The 22,117-nt window shown below is 39.3% G+C and overlaps 3 protein-coding genes across 4 annotated transcripts; 2 read left to right on the top strand and 1 right to left on the bottom strand.

Moving 5' to 3' along the window:
• Positions 1 to 369: 369 nt before the first annotated feature.
• On the top strand, positions 370 to 3,981 carry LOC137180813 (anionic trypsin-2-like). Its single transcript, XM_067586060.1, has 5 exons — positions 370 to 388; positions 459 to 609; positions 848 to 989; positions 1,723 to 1,980; positions 3,706 to 3,981. Exons 1-5 carry the CDS (start codon positions 370 to 372, stop codon positions 3,853 to 3,855), a joined length of 720 nt encoding a protein of 239 aa, XP_067442161.1. The 3' UTR covers positions 3,856 to 3,981.
• Positions 3,982 to 6,828: 2,847 nt separating this feature from the next.
• On the top strand, positions 6,829 to 10,746 carry cdab (cytidine deaminase b). Its single transcript, XM_067587811.1, has 4 exons — positions 6,829 to 7,079; positions 9,260 to 9,371; positions 9,890 to 9,947; positions 10,238 to 10,746. Exons 1-4 carry the CDS (start codon positions 6,860 to 6,862, stop codon positions 10,358 to 10,360), a joined length of 513 nt encoding a protein of 170 aa, XP_067443912.1. The 5' UTR covers positions 6,829 to 6,859; the 3' UTR covers positions 10,361 to 10,746.
• On the bottom strand, positions 10,702 to 20,727 carry dnajc16l (DnaJ (Hsp40) homolog, subfamily C, member 16 like). Of its 2 annotated transcripts, XM_067587804.1 has the most exons (16): positions 20,280 to 20,727; positions 19,989 to 20,055; positions 19,650 to 19,795; positions 18,941 to 19,116; positions 17,413 to 17,597; positions 16,884 to 16,988; positions 16,595 to 16,753; positions 16,340 to 16,470; positions 15,958 to 16,135; positions 15,275 to 15,457; positions 15,091 to 15,167; positions 14,388 to 14,468; positions 13,600 to 13,689; positions 13,144 to 13,314; positions 12,299 to 12,804; positions 10,702 to 12,139 (listed from the first exon to the last, which is right to left on the bottom strand). In XM_067587804.1, exons 1-15 carry the CDS (start codon positions 20,465 to 20,467, stop codon positions 12,306 to 12,308), a joined length of 2,436 nt encoding a protein of 811 aa, XP_067443905.1. In that variant the 5' UTR covers positions 20,468 to 20,727; the 3' UTR covers positions 10,702 to 12,139; positions 12,299 to 12,305. The 2 variants fall into 2 exon arrangements, with proteins under 2 accessions (XP_067443905.1, XP_067443904.1); XM_067587803.1 differs by having other exon boundaries at positions 10,702 to 12,804.
• Between the last annotated feature and the right edge of the window lie 1,390 nt (positions 20,728 to 22,117).

The following is a 22,117-nucleotide window of genomic DNA, read 5'->3' as shown; positions in this document are numbered from 1 at the left end:
ACATTCCAAACAAAGTGATAGTTACCCTATTAACTATCAAGCGTGCAATCAATCGAATGAAAAGTGTGAGACAAGCCAGCACTATTAAAATCTTTTCTTCATGTTTACCAGTTTATAGCCCGTGATACTGATCACATCTGTCTTTTATTTAATTATTTTTTGTTTGGTAGCAACTAAGATGAACTTGGCTGCATCCTGTCACCTCTCACTGCTCCTGCTGCTTGTTGTAAACCAAACGGGTGAGGAACAGTGGCATCTACTACTGACAATATATTTACATACTGTTTCAAACCCACAGACATACGACTGACTTAATGTAACTCTACCCAAGTAAAAACTAAAACCTGTGAGATTATTTTATTATGTATTATGTTTATAATAGAGAAATGTTTCACTCATGAATACAACATAATATTTTAGCAGAAGTCTCTTCATGTCTCTCCACGTCTAACTCTTAGGTGTGAAAGGGAACAGAATCATCGGGGGTGCAGTGGTGTACCCCTACTCCATCAAGTATCAAGCCTCCCTCCTCTATATGGACTACCACTTCTGTGGAGGCACCCTCATTCACCCGCAGTGGGTGGTGTCTGCTGCCCACTGCTGGAGACCGTGAGTTACTGCAGTTTTACACTTGTGGCATTAACACTGAGCTGTCAGATTTACTTTTGGAAACACATGCTGCACCTTACATTTGATTTGGGCTCACAGCTTGTGATCTCAAAGCTGTCTAAGTTTCAAGGACAAACATTCAAATGATCTGCTCAAACTTTTTTGTGGTGTTGGATTGTTTTTATTGTCCACAGACAAGCACCTTAAAAATCCTGACTTTCTTACTTTGCTCTTGTAGGAATCACCTGATCCAAGTGGTCCTGAGTGAGCACAGCATCAGCAGTGAAGATGGCTTTGAGCAGCTGTTCAATGTCTCCTTAGTCGTCAAGCATTACAAATACCAACACTGGACGTTTGATAACGACATCATGCTACTTAAGGTAAGGGATGACTGTGGTATATGACATTGTGCTGTGCTTTGATGCAAATATTGGTTAGATACAGATCCTGGAAGTATGGGTGTGAGATGAAATCAATGTGAGGCACTGATCAGGTCACCTATTCCAGATGTTGATGAGTCACAATTCTGAGGCAGACTATTGAAAAATGTCATGTTAAATAAATCATAAACTATATAAACTGTTTAATATGTAGCTGCACCAATATTTACATGCTTCAATGATATGATACAACAGTATTGCACTTCCATGTTCCACTTCCAAGTTGGGGGCTAAAAAGGGACAACATGGTCAGTGCAGTGGAGGCCAAGATATCTTGACTTTTACTCCATAATAGGGTCAAATTCCAAAAAAACTCAATCCTACATTTCTCATAATGCAACCGATAGAATATTTTTGTTGGCCCCTCTCTGCCTGGTAAATGCCCATGTCTTTCAGACTCTACTTGCACATTTTTAATTCAGTCATAGCTGAAATAAACCTGATGATGTCATCAGAGTTATTTTGACCGACTTGGAAAAGCCGCTCCAGCGCAACAGAGGAAAGTACACAACTGACCCATGAGTAATCTGACCTTTATGTGTAAAATCAGTGACACAGCTACCTTCTGTACTAACAGTAAAGAAACTCTTTTGTAATGCAACTAAATAAAATGCCACCTTCAGTACTAGCTTTTTATACTGACTGACTGAAGGACATGTTTTCTGTGGCTCAGTTGGACCGGCCAGCTACCATCAATGCCAGGGTCGAGCCAGCCCCTTTGCCAGCCCCCGATTCGCCCCCCTTGACTGGCCGTACCCGGTGCACAGTCAGTGGCTGGGGTGTGACTTGGGTCAACAGCTACAGACTGTCATCTGTGCTGAGGTCTGTGGATGTGGACATCTTCCCCAGCTGCTGGTACTACTACTACTTCAGGATCACGGAGAACATGATCTGTGCTGGCTCTTACCTGGGGGGGAAAGACTCCTGTCAGGTGAGGAACGAAGCCATCTAACAGAGAAAGTATGTGATTACTTTTGACTGTCACAGCAACTGATAATCAAATACTGCCAGGTAAAGTAATCACACATCAAAATGCAATATAAGTCTTGAACTAAGTAGGAAAAAATGCATTTTTCTGAAATTGTTAAAGCTGCCTTCTTGGAATTTTTTTCCTGCATCTTGGCACTCCATGGAACGATTATCCAATGGATTCTCTTAACTTTTTACCACTATGCTGATGATACCCACCTCTACCTGTCCCTCCTGCCCAACAACCCTACCCATATAAATCAGTGCCAGCCCACAAAAAGCTCATGTCACTCCACTTTTCATTACATTCCACTGGCTCTGTGTCACTTCTCGCATTCAGGCCAAGTCACTGATGATACTCACCTAAATGAATGCCATCTTTCAGGTTTATGCACCTTATCGTTAATTACAATCTGAAAATGAACAATGGCTAGTTATACACTGTGAGGCAGGAAATTTCAATCTCTTCTTGTGTGTGGTCCCTCAGTGGTGGAATAAGTTACTAAACTTAATTTGGTCAGTAGAATCTCTCTTTGTCTTCAAAAATTAATTGAAGACCTACATCTTCCGAGATAACTTACTTACTTTCTTACTCTTACTTACACATCAAAATGCAATATAAGTCTTGAACTAAGTAGGAAAAAATGCATTTTTCTGAAATTGTTAAAGCTGCCTTCTTGGAATTTTTTTCCTGCATCTTGGCACTCCATGGAACGATTATCCAATGGATTCTCTTAACTTTTTACCACTATGCTGATGATACCCACCTCTACCTGTCCCTCCTGCCCAACAACCCTACCCATATAAATCAGTGCCAGCCCACAAAAAGCTCATGTCACTCCACTTTTCATTACATTCCACTGGCTCTGTGTCACTGCTCGCATTCAGGCCAAGTCACTGATGATACCCACCTCTACCTGTCCCTCCTGCCCAACAACCCTACCCATATAAATCAGTGCCAGCGCACAAAAAGCTCATGTCACTCCACTTTTCATTACATTCCACTGGCTCTGTGTCACTGCTCGCATTCAGGCCAAGTCACTGATGATACTCACCTAAATGAATGCCATCTTTCAGGTTTATGCACCTTATCGTTAATTACAATCTGAAAATGAACAATGGCTAGTTATACACTGTGAGGCAGGAAATTTCAATCTCTTCTTGTGTGTGGTCCCTCAGTGGTGGAATAAGTTACTAAACTTAATTTGGTCAGTAGAATCTCTCTTTGTCTTCAAAAATTAATTGAAGACCTACATCTTCCGAGATAACTTACTTACTTTCTTACTCTTACTTTCCTTATATATCTCTCTCCAAAAATATAAATTGTCATTTGCTTGCACTTATGTGTTACATCAGGTGGAACATGGAACTGAATGTTGCGGCACTTATTCTCGAAGGCTCTCGCTACTTTTGTCCATCTGCTGCCTTCTATCACTGGAAACAAAACTGATGAGAGAGTTGTGGGCTTTATTTGATCTACTGTTAATACAGAAATATTGATTAGTGCAGCCTTAAACGTTTAGTTACCTTTGTAACTACAGCAGGAAAACAAGCCCATATTTTCAATCACAATCAGTTGTGCAACACATAAAATGCTGATTTTTCATCTGTCAAACATTTGTTTTACATTAACTTGTCACACTTCCTGAACAAAAAGACTTTTAACGCTTGACTTTTCCATTTCCAGGGTGACTCAGGAGGGCCTCTTCTCTGTGATGGTAAATTTGAGGGCATTGTATCTTGGGGCATCGGCTGTGCCTATGCTTACTACCCTGGCGTCTACACCAAGGTTAGAAACTACCTCGGATGGATCAACTGGGTCATCCAGAACAGCTGATGAGACTCTTTATAGCGAGTGAAGAGTTGAACGGATCCTAATGGAACCAAAGGCCTAAATGGATATTTTTGTTGTTGTTATCTTTTATATAAATATGCAATACTGTAGGTAGGAAAATAAATATATTTGATATAAAGAAAGTGTACATGTGTACATCCCATGAGTGTGAACTAATTAAAGCACACATAGGTAAAATACATATTAACCCTTGGGCCTTGCTTTAAAATAGTATCAATAGAGCATATTAGGGAACTTAAAGGTCCCCATCAAAGACTGCCATAAAAATATTATATAATATTATTATATTATTTTTCCATTATTTTTTTCCATTAATTTTTAAACTAACTTCAGTCTTGATCATAACTACCAAATATTCATTCATTTTCAGAATTTTACCCTTTCAATGCCAGATTTTGTGATGATACCCCTAATTTTTATAAAAGAAAAAACACAAAAATTGAAAGATTTTCAATATATTAAAGGCAAGTGGGAATTTGATTATCACAGGCTGGGATATGTCAATGATTAGCAACAACATTGAAATTTATACATTATTATGTTTTGTGCAGTATAAGATTAAGGTATAGGTATAGGTAATCTGATCTGTTTTTATTTTCTAATAGACATAATAACAAAATTCAACATTTAACATATAAAAAATCAGAACAGAGGTGAGTTTGTGAGTGAGTGAGTGAATTTGTGAGTGAGTGAGTGGGTCTGTGTCTGTGTGTGCGTTTGTGCATATGTGTTTGTGTGTGTGTGTCACACATAAATGCATAGCTCAATTTATGGCTGTATCTATAAGTTTACCTACGACTGCAGCTACATAAACAAAGTAATGGTTTAGGGTGCCTTGTTTGGTTTTTGCCCCGCTGAGCCTTTGCGGTGCTGCGGGTTTCTATGTCTGGAAGGAGCGCATGTATGGGTGTGTATGGGCATCTATGTAATTGGGGGGCTTTGAACGTACTTTTATCTCTGTATTTCAAAAACATATGAATCAGTGTTGAAAAGACACATACATAAGAACAAATGAAAAAAATGCCATGGAAATCAATTGCCCTCTTGTTTCACACACACACACACACACAGACAGAGTGACAGATATGCACTTGTTCTGTCACTCCAAGCACACATGCACAGACACACACCCACACACCCACACACACATACCACACCACACCACACCACACACACATACACACACACACAAACACACACACACACACACCTTCAAAGCTCAATAGCATATACTATACTGTAACTCACGTAGGCATCTGTATCAGGTATAATATCTTACATTTTATTCAGTCAGAAGGCCTGCACGTGCATGTGCATGTGTGTGCATGTGTGTACAAGTCTGTGCAGGAGGGTGAAGGTATGTGTATGTGTGTGTCTGCAAGAGAGAGAAGGAGAGAGGTGTAATGTGACCTGCAGACCATATAAATGACCTATTTTTAGCTACACACACACACACACACACACACACACTCACACACACACACGTATGCATGCACGCACACACACATTCACACACACACACACAGACACTAGTTTTTTCATACACACACATACACCACCCTTGCACATCCATATCAATACAAACAAACCATTTTCAGATGAATAAATTTGCTACGATATCCTGCAAAACTTGATAATGCATGAAATGCCCCTGGCATAGCCCCTAGTGGAGAGAAATTCTAATGGTATGTATTTGTTCTTCTGGGCAAACAGGAGAAAATTGCTCAATCGGCTGGAAAATAGTAAAAACTACAATTTTGAAGCCAGGGCTTCAGTTTGAAAGTCTAATCAAATAGAATGCATGCTTATGCAATATTGTGTCAATGGAATCAAAAAAGACACACACACACACACACACACACACACACACACACACACACACACACACACACACATACATCACATTTAGATATCCCTACCCACACATACAACTCATTGAAGCTGTAATATACTTGGCTGCAGTATTCATAATAGAGGATTAATGCCCCTGTTGGAACCAGGAAAATAGTATGCATTTTGCACAACGGATTAAAAAAGAAAAAATGTCTCAATCAGCTGGAAAATAGTAAAAACTAAAATTTTGAAGCCATGGCTTCAGTTTAAAAGTCTTATAAAACAGAATGCATGAATTCACGTAGTAGCAACCATGGGATCAAAAAATGTGGTTTTAATGGGTTTCAATGGGACCTAAAAGGGCCCTAACATGATGAAAGTTAGTATTGTTTCTACACAGCATATTATAGACTTAATATAGGATATGTGGTTAGATTTCCAAAATTGGATAAAAAAATACACACTTTTGCCAAAAATCATGGCTACATCATAATCACAGCCAAAATATTCAACAAAAAAAAACATTAAAGGGCCTTTTAGGTCCCTAGTGAGGCACAAGGGTTAAGTGACTTTTTTGCCCACTTAATGGGCTTTGTGGGCAAAAAAATAATAGACCAAGTCTGACATATATATGCAACTAAATGCACTTTGTATTTTTTGTGTTTTTAGTGTTTTCCAAAAGCTACGTAAAACCATGTCACAGATTTTGGACCATACCCATCAGTGAACATATGTTTCGAAGCTTTCATTTCAGAGCTCAAAGAGAGGCTGAACTTAATAAAGATATTTATTTTCTCAAACTGTCTCCTCTTTTATTGGTCATCTACCTAGGACCTTATTGATAGGATCTTATCTATAGATGGGATCTTATCCATTGTGTATTTGATGGTTTTGAACAAAAGTAATTAGGAAAATCATTTCCCATAGTCTGTATTTCAGTCAGACATTTACAGTTAAATGTATACAACCTTCCTAAACCTCCCCTTTAATATCTCACCTGCTCAACAATTATACATGAGTAACGGTTTCAACAAAACTGCCCCACATTGCCTCATGACAGTACAGTGTTGACATCCCAGTGAGTGATTGGCTGTGACTGCACCCTCTCCCCCTCCCTCCTCTCTGTTTCTTTCACATTTGAAGCTGGACTATCATGAACTCATTCACTGACTCAAAAGAAGCCTTCGAAACCCAGAGCGCAAATATGGATAAAGTGCAGACCAGTGGAAAGGTGATGCATTTTAATGACCCCCAGGAAACAGTTAAAAAGCTGATCGACCAGTCCCAGCATGCAAAGGAGCAAGCCTACTGCCCCTACAGCAAATTCAGAGTGGGAGCTGCTCTCCTGACCCTCGATGACCACATGTTTACAGGTAAGGCTCATGTGAGACTTAACCCACAGACTGTTAGGGTCTGGGTTAGAGTAAATATTTGGTGTGAGGTTTAAAATTTGGTTTAGGGTGAACAGGAAATCAAGTTTTACTTAATATGCTTTTTCTAAATTCTTTAAATTCTTATGCAAACTACTATATCAAGTTGTTTGTCATCATCAGCAATTAGACTCGAAAGAGTCATGTAAATCCAAAAAGAAGTGCTGTAAAAGTTAATTAAATTGTTCACTAACAGCAGCAACAAATAACCAGTGACATGACAAGCCTGTTCTTGTCATGTCACTGACAAGAACAGGTTATCATTTGAGATAATCTGAGATGCGGGGGAAGTAACAGAATTGACTGTAATCTGATATTTTAGATTTTTTTAAAGTAAGAGGACAATGATCAGTATATATATGTGTATAACAGTATATAGTTATACACACATAAAGAGCCTGACTCTTGTGTGTTTACTGTTTACTGAATTTGTTGACATGCCTGAAACTGGACTTATTTTTCCTTTTTTTCCTGACTTCTACTTTTTTTTGAACCAATAAACTACTTAACTATAAATCTGAGACCAAAATTAATATTTAAAAAATAACATATCATAGACTGTCATAATAAAATAAATGTATAGAAACCTGTAGGTAATGTGCTGCTCTGTAACTCACTGCTGGAAGGTTTTCAAACCTCACCTGAGATTCTGTCCTTCTTTCAGTTTGTGTATTTAGGCGACCCAACTCAAGAGTTTCATGACAGAGCCACAGTGATGCTCAAATCTTTAAATCATCTCAAAAACCTCTATTTGTATTATTTTTCATTCAACTCCTGACCTCATGGCTGGATCTTTCACTATGACATCAGAGTTCACCTGAGAGGCTGCAGCTCACCTGTCTGTGTGTCTGTGTGCTGCTCAGGCTGCTGCCGACAGGATTTTTGTAATAAAATGATGCCTGACAGTCACAAACAGATCAGTTGGACAAGCTGTGGCTAATTTAGCTTATAAATAATGTTCATGTCTTGATGACACATATGCAATAATAACTCTGCTCTTGATATACTCATAGAAAAACAGAGAGATGGTATTAAATAGTAGTTATGTCTCCCTCTAATTTAAAAGATTAATGTTTGGATTGATTACAGAACAGTTTATTAACTAAGCTCAACTGTTACTGACACTTTGGTTCTTCTTAAACAAGCGGCAAGACTGTTTGAGATCGGAAAAAATACTTTTCTCGTTGCATCACTGGCACTGTACACAATGCCAGGGACGTCAAATCATTCTCTATTTTTAGGCAAAGACATAACTTTCCTCTCCGTGTTGCTGGAATCTACAAAGTTTAGCGAGTCACGTGTCCCTCAGAAGAAATGTGTGGGGGCCAAATGCCTGGCAAATAGCTGCAAGTACAAAGACCCGTTTAGTAACTGTTTGACCAGGAGAGGAGTAAATAGACAACTTCTGTCGTGGTGAAAAGGCCTCTTTTCTTTTTTCAGATATAATCTTTATTCTAAATCAATTTTTTAAATCAAATATGATCATTTTTCTAATGTGATGATTTAATTTTACGGTAGCAAATGCACTACAAAGAGCCGTTGACTATAAATAAATGTTTCCTGGTGAAGAAGAATACCTTTTAGGAGCAGACTTAATCATCAATAGAGAACACACATTTGGTTTGGAGACTTGATAATCAAATGACGTCTGAGACAACTCTTCGATCAAACATTTGCCAATTTTGTGTCCTTTCCACCTCCTGACCTCTACTGATCTGACCCCTCCCGACTTTCCCCTGGCAAACCTCGATCTTGTATGTAAATGCCCTCCCCTCCTATCTTTTGTTACCATTTGTTGGTCACCCTCCTGACCTCTACTGATCTGACCCCTCCCGACTTGAACCTGGCAAACCTTGATCTTGTATGTAAATGCCCCCCCCTCCTATCTTTGGTTCACCAATTGTTGGTCACTACTTTGATCCTTACTATAGCTTTTGTTCACCATTTTGTGCTTTGATCTTTACTGTATAAAGTCTCTCCATTTCTTCTGCCCTGGGTCAGTCTACTGTATCAGACCAGCTCTGTGTCAGTAAGCTCACCGCATTTCCGGAATGCTATTAAACCACTTCCACCACAGCAAACTTTGAACAAGGACTGAGTGTATTTTCTTCAACACTGGGCAGGTTGCAATGTGGAGAATGCGTGTTACAACCTGGGGATCTGTGCTGAGAGGAACGCTATTTCGAAGGCAGTGTCAGAAGGCTACAGAAGTTTCAAGGCCATTGCCATTGCCAGGTTAGTTCTGTTTTTCTTGTAAGATGCAAGGCCTGTGTGCCCCACCCTGTCACAGTCATAATTTCTGTATTAACAAACCATGACTCTTTGTGGTTTCCGTTTGCACATCACCAGACAGAAAAAATGGACTCATAGGAAAACTTTTTTTTAAAACTTTTTTAACCATTTTTGCTCATGTTTTTGCTTCGATCTGTTCATCAAAAGTTTGCCAAATATAACACAGGGTGAAGACATGTTGTGAAAACAGAAAATTTCCCATAAGAATGAGAAAATCTACAATATAATTACAATAATGACATCAGTCTAAAACACTCAACAGAGGCTACAAGGTCTTCGTGTTCAACATTAAGAGATTTCTCCTGATGTACACCTCCAGCCACATAATCACTATTCATATCCTATTTTAAAAGACAGACCTCTTTTTTTTATCTTTATGAACTATTGCACATTTAGTTTGTTTCAAAATCAAACTGCAGATATTGTTTCTCTGCTTCATTATTTTCATATTGTCTTTGCAGTGACTTGAATGACCAGTTCATCTCCCCGTGTGGTGGCTGCAGGCAGTTCATGAGAGAGGTATTCTGGCTTGGTGTAGCTTTTCATTCTGTAATGTTTATATAATAATAAACTTCTAAACTAATACAGTTTTAGACCAATGTAGTTTCAAGTTGGAGGTTTGGTTTCCGAGAAACTGGTGGTAAATGTTTAATTACACCCACCAGCACTTGTGTGAGTAATGAATATCACATGCTAGTTTCTTAATAACAGTCTTCAGATTTGTCAGGGCCACACACAAGCAATGAGAAGGAATGTTTTTAGAAGAGGATTTAGCTATTTGTTATATTTTCTTTTTTATCCCCTCACAGTTTGGATTATGTTGGGACGTATACCTGTCAAAGCCTGACGGCACCTACCAGAAGATGACTGTGAACGAGTTGTTGCCAGTCTCGTTCGGCCCTGCTGATTTGTCCATGAAGAACGTGCCATAATTAGTGCTGAACCTGTATTCTAGTTCAAAAAACACACAAGTGTTAATACCATAATTTGAACTTGTCAAGTACTGTGCTTAATGCACGTGCTGAACATTGTGTTTAGCAGTAGTTTGTTTTATGGCAAATGTTTGTTGTATTATCTGCTGATTGGAAAAAATGTCACATTTAACCTTACTTTACGTCTACTTTAATATTAATAAGACATCAAGATAATGCCCATACTATTAGCTGGAAAATTCATTGTACCTTAGTGATCTATTCATCTGCATTAACATATTGAATGCTGTATTGTTGTAGTTAAAAATATGTATTAGTTTAAAGAATGGAAATGACAAATATCCAAGCAGGTCACACATTTTAATAAATAAACTGTTTTAAAAGGAGATTCTTTCCAAATGTTTCATCTCTTACAGTTGGATATGGATATAAATGAAGTTCAAATGCCATAAAAAAAATCATTATTACAGTGTACTGCAAATATTATTTGTTGAGCAGGAAATGATTCAATTACAGACGAAGGACAAAACAGAGTAGGTGAAACATTTAAGTTGCCAGTGCAAATTCACTATACATTTATTAGAGATTTTAGGTCTACTTATTCCATGCATTAATATTTACAGTGGTTTAAGGGCTTAAAGTACGACATGGTGGATGTATCGTTTCTCCCTGATTCAGACAATAATGACAAGAACTTAAAAATATGTGAAATATGCCCCCAAAAAAAGAAGCAACCACAAAACAAAAAAAGGCAGATTTCAACATTCTAGGTCCCATTTACCCAAAATGATATTTCATGTCATCACAGTTCAAAATTCCCTAAAACAAAACAGCAGCAAATACATGGCAACTTGGTCTGAGCTGCACTGGAAAACATTAGGGAGAACCCTCTTTATTCATTAATCCTTTAAAAATGTTCTGAAATGTGAGTTTTATTACTGTATATGAAATAAGTCTATTATTGCTGCTTACCAAGCTGTGAAATTCTGTATGCCTTTAAGCCTGGAATTTTAAAAAAGTAGTGTCAGATCTAACTGTAAAGAAAGGTCCTTAAAATAACATAATTTATCTATAGATTCAGTGCAAAAAGCTCAGTTTTCTAGCCTTTATTCTTATTAACCTGCTTCCAAAGAAAGCCCATGTGGAGATCTGATGACATAAAGCAGAATTCTCCAACAGAAGGAAACAATGATGATGGTCAAACTCAATGATAGAAGACTGTCAAGTGTAAAGATGTGTTCAGGCTCTAAACTATTTCAGAGGCTCCAAGTGGTTCAAATGACTTTGATGATGTGTCTGCTAAAGTTGAGCAAGAAAATGTGCGCTTATCTCGAGTTGCATGAGTTCATTTCATAATCGTTAAGACGAGAGTGAGGGAATTAACACAAGTACCGGTGTTGAGCTGCAGCACACACATACAGGGAATTACTCCACACACACACACGCTAACTACAGCTAATGTTTGTACTATCATGTCATGTCTGTTGGCTGTGAAAACACCCCAGCAGTCACATGTGTGTAAAAAGTAAAGATTTACTTGCCCTGCAATCAGAGCACAGAGTGTGTATGTGCATCAGGAGAAACTTCATCTGTCTTTGTTGTTTTCCTCCTTCTGTCTCGGCACATTCATGAAGCAGCGTCATGCAGCTCAGACTTTGCCTTTGCCTCAATAAGTGTTCATCTCAGATATTTAACATGCACACAGATTCATTAGGTTCATTCATCAGGTTACTGGCAGCACACTACTTGAAGCCATCAATTTTCATGTGACCACGCTATCTAAAAGATAAAATGAGACAATCTGTAAACAGGTTGCAACAGTTCAGTGCAGAAACCTACCTGTGCCAAAGAGAACTAACTGCAGTTTTCTTGCTAAAGAACTTAATCAGGAGGCAAGACCATGTAGTGTAATAGCTACCAATCGTACAGAGTTCTTACTTTGACCTCAGCTCTCTGTGGAAGAGTTGTTAGCAGCTTCACCGAGAGAGGGCCAGGCAGGGACCTGCAATCTAAGTAGGGTACCCTCCATTAGCCTCTCCATCCACAGTCCAAGCCTGTCAAGCTTATGGTGGACTTCTATGCTAGTGGCCCTGCTGGAGCCTCTCTTGGCTGCGGACCCGTCCTCCCTGGAATGGGAGCGAGATCGAGAGTGGGAGCTGGACCTGGACCTGGAGCGGGACTTTCTCCTGCTGTCAGAGGAGAACGAAGTCTCGGATGAGGAAGAGGCGTCGCTGGGATCATCCCCTGTGAAGACGGGTCTAAAGAGGCAAAAGTATTTCTTGTAGCCATTGAGGGCCAGGACGTGGCCAGTGTAGTCTGAAGACTCCTCATCGTCATCTGAATGGCCCTCGCTCTGCGCAACGTCAGAGGTTGAGCGAAGGAGTGACGGCATCCAGTGGCGGTGCTTATCAGCGTTGAGGAAGGAGAAGTGGAGGGTCTGAGTCCTGTAGTGGCAGAGGGGTTTGGGATTAATAGGTAGAACGAGCAAATGCTCAATGAAAAATATGCAATCAGGGCATCTTAGTGGACCAGATACATACTTAATAATAATAATAATACTTAGTAAATGATGTTTATAATAACTCCATTATTTAGCCTTAGTTCTGTGATTTAAATGCAAGTTATTACAATATCACTAAAGCGAATAGACACAAAATTACAAAGATTAACAAGCTCTGAACAACAAACAAAACTTAAAACTATTAATTAAAACCTCCACAATACTGATGCACAGTTCTTATTAAGGCCTTTAATTTCCTAACATGTGCATTGCTGAGACTTACCCAGAGAACGAGAAAACCTCCTTGGCAAATTTCCTGAGCAGGGCATTCTTGGAGGCGTTGGTGAGCACCAGTACGACATTGATATGGCCAGGCCTCAGCTTCACCAGGTTACTAGTGTACGTGATGTCTGTCAGCTCTGTCACCTCCACAAAGTCCTTCTTGGGAGGACGGCTGTATGGACCAATGACAAGCGGGAATTATTACTATTATTTCTTCTTTACTCTACTGATCCTGGAAAATCCCTGGCAAATGTACACAAACAGTAATTCAATGAACACTATTCATGCAGCAGCTGTGAAGATAATGTTCTTTGGTGTTCTTTCTTTCTTTCCAGTTCCCCTAACTTGATGAGTAAAGCAGATTTTCTATGTGAAATGGGATTTTGGTGGTTTTGCTGTGACCTTTATTGAAAGTATTCTGTATCCATCTTGTGTTTGCTTCATGTCACTACATTACCCTGAGGTAGAAGCTCTACTTGATGCTTCTTCCTGAGTTTGCGGTTTTTCCTTTGGCTTTGACGCCCGGGGTTTGCTCTCACCTGGCTCGCTGAAAATACACCACAGAAAAGAGAATCAAAAGTCAAAACTAGAAACAATCATATACGTAGAATTAGAAAACAAATAAGATGAATAAATCTCTACATTGTAGACATTTTTAATTAAAGCTGGAGTGCAGGACTTTTGTCTCCCCCCTATGGCAGTGAGAGTAATTACAAACACTGTTGATGCGCTTATGTTATGGACTCCGCTGTAGCCTACTCCGTCACTTCTGTTGCAGCTGTAAAACAGTAGATGAATTGTTTTGAGTGTCACACAACCCCCAGAAAAAGACTCGTTTCACTATCGGGATTTGATTCATTCAGTCCAATAACATTTGGAAAGTCTAGAAGAACCGCACGATTCAATTATTTTATCCCCATTCAAGTTAGCAGAGAGCTAACTGGAAGTTAGCCGGTTCAGCTTGCGGAAGACTCTGATGCGCACACTCTGCCCATAAGAGCATGTGCAGTATCCATTCATCTGGCCAGGGTGGGAATGTCAAACCTGACACCAGATTAAAAACTCTGTATACTGTAAAATACAGAGATTTACCTGGAAGTGACAGGCTTAATCAGCATTGTGTGAACTAATTTGACAAGGGCTTGAATGTAACGGATGTTCATTTATATGTAAAAGTTCCATACCGCAGGTTTAAAGTATATGGTTTCAACGTGTCAGACTGAAAAAGGACCATGGCTCTCTCACCTGAAGGCCTGGATGATGACGGTGCCGAAAAGAATGAAGAGAGCCGAGAAAATCAGCGACAGGATGGGCATCATCTCTCTCCTTGAGGAAAGACACATTAAAATCGTAATATTATTGTTCATGTCCACGACTTCTAAACAACTGGGAACACATTAGACAGTGAAAAGATTAAATAAAAAGTTATGTGCCTGAACAAATGTTGCAATTTTACAGACTGACTCAACAAAAGATGTGTTTTGCATTATCACTAACAGGAAGCGATGTGCATTTATTAAACAGCATACCCAAAGTGATCTCTGGAAATAGCTTTGCTAGATCACAAAATACTAATTTGTTCATCATTACTGAAAAGCACATGATTAAACTCTCTTTAACATGCTCCATGTTATCTTCACTATTAATAAATACTGCTGGCAGCAGAAACATGTCGGAGAAAAACAACAGCAGCCCACTGAACCAATAACCTTGATCCTTGAAGTCTCCATGTAGCCTGTTTAGCCTACATGTGCATCTCAATTGTGATGGGACACACTGAGTAGGTACCTACAGAGCCCCCACCAGGTGGGTATGACAATATCTTGATGCAGAAACATGACTCAGCTTTTCATACATATCAAAAATATCAGTAAAAGTACACCACCATGTCTGTCTTTCGCTTTTTTGCACTAAATGCTGCAGACTTCCTGGATGAGTGTTGTCTTACCAGTTTGAGTAGAGAAGGTCATCGTATATTTGAAGGATGTAATCGTACGCAGCATTCATCCACTGAATGAGAAACATCTGGTGGGAGGTCGAAAATGAAACAGAAAACTGAGATTAATCCACAAAATGCTCTAGTTCAAACTTCACAGTCAGACTGATGTGTACGAGTCTGTGGTCTCTCTTACAGGGGCCATCTCGTTGTTGAGTTCTGGCAGAGTGGCGTCTGAGCTCAGGTAGGTGGGATCTTTCTGAAGTAGCTCCAGCTGTTCATGTAAGCGGTACTTGTCTTCTTCACTGCCATTCCAGCCACCACTCATAGAGCGGTACAGGACCTTACCAGCCTGACTCCGCCTCTCCAGAATCACCACCTGTCAGTGGTGTTGAAAAACACTTTTTCATTTTTTTTTACTGCAAATTGAGGCTATGCAGCCTTTCAGAATGCACATATCAGTAATCTGACACATATCACTTTCTGAACATTTTGTGTTCATCTGATACAACCTCCATTTTGGTTTGTTCTGGATAAAAAAAAGGTTTATCAGCAAATGAACTTTGTCCTCAAAGTTTGTTTAGAGTGGAGGATAGAAAATTCTATTTTTTTTTCCAGATAGCTTAATTTGTACCATACTCATGAGTTTAGGAACATGTTGGTGAGTTTGTGTACAAGACAAACACATGATTAATGCAAATAGACCTAAAAATTGTACTTTTATTTAATGTTAATTTTCCACAACCCTGTTTAGAGAGGTGTTTTATGAATGTGAAATTTTTGCCATAAAAATGTTCATTTCTGACCTTTATAACAAAATTCGGTTTGCTTCCCTGTATGTTTGGAACAGCCGTTAGCACATGCGCCTCTGCCACTGACCTGAGGTGAGAGTGCAGCCTGGTTGTGAAGCAGCGCCTGACAAAGAGGCTGCTGATGACGCTGATAGACGTATGCAAACCGCAGCACCTCTTTTGCGTTAGCTGAGGCGAAGTCCAGGAAGGCCTTATTGCCCGGAAGAAAGGTCTGGTCCTCACCTGTGATCAGCAGCACACAGTACCTGCAAACCATTCAGCTCAGTTAACCCCTTACATTTGTCGTAAAATGTTAGAATTCAAAGTCAGGCTTCCCTGGTTTTGCTTTCCCTTCTACATCAATTTTGCAGGAGTGGACAAGCAAAGGACAGGCATGACAGAAGGCTCCTCTGATACACAGGAGGTCAATTTAAGTGAGGGACTACAATCATTCTCATGTAATGTCTTACTTCCTCCGTCTGTGGAACTGCTTGACAGGACACAGCTCATCAAACAGCTGCTGGTTGACGAGTCGTGGCACCTGCAGGAACTTGTTGTTGGAGACAAATTCATCCATGATCTGCCGCTTCATCCCTCTGGCCTGTGAGAGAGGAAGGGCAGGGGATATACGGGTGGTAAAGCAAAAGTTGAAGTAGGAGAAGGGGTGTGCTAGAAAAATTGCAACATTAATGTAAAACTTTAAAACTGTATAATGTATAATGTACCTGGATGATGTCAACTGGCTTTTCTGTGTCCTCCTTAAACAGCAGCATGGTGGGGGCATATGTGTTTATGTTGAACTGCTGCAGGAGCCGAATGTTGTGCGTTTCGCCCTGGTCCACATAGCCGAAACGAACATAGTCTCTGAAGGCAAACGCTGTTAACTGGATAATATATTATAAATATATTAAATTAAAGAAGACAAGTAGGTGTAAAAGAGGAAATTTCAAAGCAAATAGATTGCAAGTGGCATGCTAGGTATGGTGCATATCTGAGTTTGAATACATTAATTACCTTGTAGAGTAGGGGAACAACAGGGACTTGGTCAAACAAGAGAACGCTGGGTTTATTCTCCACATGCCAGTTATCCAGAAAAGCCAGATAGTTGTTATCTGTGATCTAGAAAAACAACAGAATTATTCACATTCACCATCGTAAGTCGCTCTGTGTAAATGTCTATGGACATCATAATTATTAAAGACTTTAATTAGGTGTAAAACTGAATACAAAACGTCCAGAATCTTAAAAAACCTTCTTCTACACAGCCTTCATCATTATATTATATAGTATATACCATGCTTTCAGTGAATTCTAATATTCAGATCATTTCCTGAAATGGGGAATGAAATGAACCAAAACTAAACAACAACTTCTGAATCATACATATTATATATATATTTGTAAACTTAAATCAAGCCTGGATTTTCTTTATATGGTTAAAAATAATCACTGATCGGGTTTACATAAATTCCATTGAGAGTATCCGACTTAAAATTAATGAAAAGACTGCACACATGCAGTCATACTACATTTACGTTGTTACCTTTTCCACCAGCCTCTGGGGCAGCAGGTCTTCAATGAACTGTCGCAGGTGCTCTCGTACCACGGCCTGATGGAAGAAGGTCACTCTGCCGTTCACCAGCCCGATGATGGAGGGAGCGCGGTGAGCTCCCAGCTGGTTGGCCAGACGACGCTCATAACCCAGGTCCACAATGCCAATGCCCACACCTGGTGTAGAAGTAAAACGGAAACATGCTACTGTACCCATAAAATATTACACAAATAACTATTCTATCTTAAGATCATTTCTTTAGTTCATCAAATAACCACTGTGCAGCTCTGGGACAAGAGAAAATCTCTGGAAAGAATCACTCCATGCTGTGGGATTTTTATCAGTCTTTGAAATTAGTGAGGGACTGCCTAATGGATCAGGACAGAGAAAACAAGCCATAGCTGACTTTGAGACAACCAAAAAGAAAGGCTTTGAAACAAGTTTTGTTAAATTTTAAAGGGATATTTTGTTAAACACTTTGCATCTGAGTTAGGCAAAAGCTGCATTTGTCAATATAGAATTTTCAGCATCTTTCTGCTCATTGTTTTGATTTTAAGGCTCACACCGTTACAGTTTTGGTTCACTCTCACTGCTCTTGTCAACCTCATTTCCAGCTGCAGCATGCAGCATAAAAAGCTCACACTCTAAGCTACCTGCCTGCCATCAAATGGCAGACAAAGTTAGCAACTAGTTGTTGAATATGGTGGGGAATTCAGCAAGTAAGCATCAAAATGGCTTTCTCGGGAGTTAGTGAAGACGAAAACAGAGTTAGGAGAGTGAACATTTCTCAACTGCAGGGTGACTTACATTTGCCAAGTCATCAGAAACACGATTGCAAATGAATGGTGATGCTGTTCATGTCAGCTGCATGTGTAAATAGGCAACTGTTTGCTAACACTTCATAAGGTGTGACATTCAGCTTGTTACCCCAATATGGAGACATTATGAGGATACATGCTGTTTTAAGCAAAAGCTACAACTCAACTAGAGTATTTTTTAGCTTTATGTACTGAGCTTCAGGATATATCTGGTTAAAATCTATAAACGTCAATTTTTATAGATACAGAATCCAAATCCCACAGCTTATGACTGGTGTCTTTAGCATAGTAAAGCAATGGGTTACATTAGTATGCAAGATATATTTCCAGTTGCCCGCCACTTAGCTATTATAGACTAAATATCAGCCTTAGTCTGAAGGGCACTGGGAACACTGCTAATTAGCTAAATTAACTTTAAATTCATCTCCAGTGCCAGACAATAGTTACATAGAGCTGAATGCCTCCCAATGGCTTCACTCTCTGTTCCAGGGAACCAAGAAGAACAAATAAACCCTTACAAATAATTAAAAGAAATGGCCCGCTCTTTGTAAGCCATCTTAATACTTAGAATTACATTTGTTCTAATGGCCTGCAACTGAACAAACATCAACCTTATGTTATGATGCTTTTAGGAAAAGCATGTGGGAAGTGTGGGCGGGGGGAGGGGCAGAGTGATGGCAGTGTAGTGACAGCAGCCTTACCCAGCGGTTCCAGCTCCTGCACCGTCTCCTTCCACACAGGCTCAATGTGGATGCATGCAAAGCACCACTCAGAGGTCACTTTGATTAGGTATGGCCTCTTGTGGCTGTCTGGAAGGACGTCACTGTTAAACTGTGCATGGTGAAGCAGGTACTTGCTGTCTGCAAAGTCCCTGGACCTGGAGGAAGGTCGGAACCAGACAGTGAGCGTTTTTAAGACTTAAGACCTATAACTCCAACTTGTTCTCTGGTTCTACATCATGCTCCTTCTCTCAAAACAACTTATAAAAGACAATTCTACTAACATGTTAGTTTTAGAAAACTAACAAATTTTCTCTCCTTTTATTAAGATAGCACATAACATAGCACATCAAGGTTGCCAATGATTATTACCAATCAATCTTTTTTTAAGTAACCATTTAGTAAAATGTTTCAAAAAGACAAGTTCCACTCCTAGGTTAGCAGAGCTCAATCAGGTGTCTTTAAATGTCTTATTTTATCTGACTGACAGGCAGAAATCCAAAACATAATAATCATGCTAATGATGTACACCTCTACCAATAGTGTCTTCACAAACATGTAACACTGGGACAATTCCCTTCAACCTAGGGAATCTGACAAAATAAAAGAGACTCTCATCAGTGTTTTCTCATTCTAAGTATTGTCTAACTAAGTATATAAGTGATAGACTACACATCTGAACTTGGTGTACCTGGGGAAATGGAAAAAAGACTCATCAAAGTAGAAGCTGTTGTGGAAGCTGCGGAAACCGTGATGCTGTGACTGGCCGAAGGGCTGGTTTTCATCCATCTGTCCATAGCGGTCAAAGTTGGATCTTCGCTCCTCATTAGACAAAATCTGCATGCCAGAATGAATAAAAGGTGAGAGGACAGTGCTATTAATCAAATGTTATAATAATCACTGAGAGACCATGATGAAGAAAGTGAAACTGACTGTCTCATAGAAAGTGAGTGGCATCAGCTGGAGCTACAGTACTACATGATATGTTGTGATGCAGAGCACTGTGTGTGCCTGAGTGCATTTCACCCACCTCATATGACTTTGAGACTTTGATGAACATGTCCTCAGCGTTTGGGTCCTTGTTCTTATCTGGATGCCTGAAAAAGCCCATATAGGACACCACACATCACTGCTGGGTCATGCAGGGCTTTAAAAAATGGGGTTATCTGTTAAATAGTCTACATTAGACCAGCTTGAGATGGGTTACGTTATAACAAGCAATTGTTCGGGTGTCAAACGTGCACTGCAACTAAATGATGTTGATCTGCCACAGCTGATACGTGATGGCCTAGCTGTGGGACTTTTGATGTCAGTCACTCACCACTCTTTGGCAAGGTTCTTATATGCCCTTTTGATTTCTGCTTGACTGGCACTCCTGCTGACACCCAGGATTTTATAAGGGTCATATTCAGAAGCTGTTTTCACCAAATGCTCACTCAAAATGAGCAAGAAGATGGCGAGCAGAGCTGGACATGTCCGAGGATGTCGACTGCTTCTTCTAACCGTCATCGCTTGTCTTCGTCCAACGTTAAAAGGAATTTATGCTAGTTAGCTACCGAGCTGCCCGGTAAAGTAATACTATAAAGCTATATAACGGATATATATGATAAGCTAAGAGCATACATTATCGGCTCTGTTGACTTAAAGAATGGTAAGTTTAGATATAGACGACATACTGCTATTTTACTACAATGATGAGGCCATTATTTGTCTAGCTAATGCTGGGCATTAACAAACCGTCAGTCATGTCTACAAGGAAATACGGCTTCCGGTTACGATTTTCAAAATAAATGATGAAGTAACTGAAAATAATAAATTAACAAGATTCATGTCTAATAATACAAATTAAAAAAAAGTGTTTCACACAACATATATCCATCACTCTCCATTAGTCTCTCTATCCACAATCCAAGCCTGTCACGCTTGTGGTGGACTTCTATGCTGGTGGCCCTGCTGGAGCCTCTCTTGGGGTTGGTCCGTCCTCCCTGGAATGGGAGCGGGATCGAGAGTGGAAGCTGGAACTGGACCTGGAGTGGGTCTAATAAGGCAAAAGCATTTCTAGTAGCCACTGAGGGCCAGGACGTGGGATGTAGCCGGTGTGCGTCTATCGTTTTTCCCATGGATGCAGTTTAAATGAAACCATTGGAGGAAGTGAGCAAAACTCATATTATTTCTTTTGTTTAGAGGAATCCAAACTGAAAAAAATATCCATAGATGCTTTGAAAATGAATGGTAAACTTGTTAATGATCACAAAATGATAGCTTCCTTTTGTTCAGTATGAATTTTACAGCAAAGTTTATACTACACTTTTTTTTAGAAGAAAAACCATCTCAACTTCTAAACTCCATTAAAAACTGCAAAGTAATTTCTTAAGATTATAAAGCACTTTGTGACAGCAAAATAACTCATGATGAAGTTCTGGATGCTATTCTAAGCCTTAAAAACAACAAATCTCCGGGCAATGACGGACTCACTACAGAATTTTATGACATTTTCTAATGAACTGGCATCCTTTCTTTTTAATGTCTTTTCTGAAAGTATTGAACTTGGAGTATTACCACCTACACTAACACAAGGCCTTATTACCCTCATTCCAAAACCCAAAAAAGATTTGCATTTGATAGACAACTGGCGCCCTATCTGTTTACTCAATAATGACTACAAAGTACTGGCTTATTCTTGCTAATAGAATTAAGAAATCCTTAGCAACTATAATTGACGAATCACAATCTGGTTTTATGTCAAACAGGCATATTGCAAACAATATTGGATTGTTTTTCTATTTATTGGATTATTCTTAATTTATTAATGAAAATGGAGTTATCCTGTTTTGGATTTTTATAAGGCATTTGATTCCCCGGAACACTAATTTATTTATCAGTCACTTTACAAATTTGGTTTTGGTGACTGTTTTTGTAAATCTATCAAAACACTTTACTCAAATGGTAATGCTTCAATTAAACTCAAACATGGTACCTCACCCCGTTTTCAATTATCTCGTGGTGTTCGTCAAGTCTCTTCTTATTTATTTTTACTTGATAGCTCCACTAACACTTTTTTTCTCACAAAAAATAATCTTATTGACAGAGAGATGCAGTAAATTAGCTATAATAAAAACTCAAACTGTTATATATCTATATATGCTTATCACAATCTAA

Source organism: Thunnus thynnus, chromosome 4 (genome assembly GCF_963924715.1).
Source record: "Thunnus thynnus chromosome 4, fThuThy2.1, whole genome shotgun sequence".
Classification (NCBI taxonomy): domain Eukaryota; kingdom Metazoa; phylum Chordata; class Actinopteri; order Scombriformes; family Scombridae; genus Thunnus; species Thunnus thynnus.
Note: the sequence above shows the minus strand (reverse complement) of the source record. Positions and strands in the feature narration are given on the sequence as shown.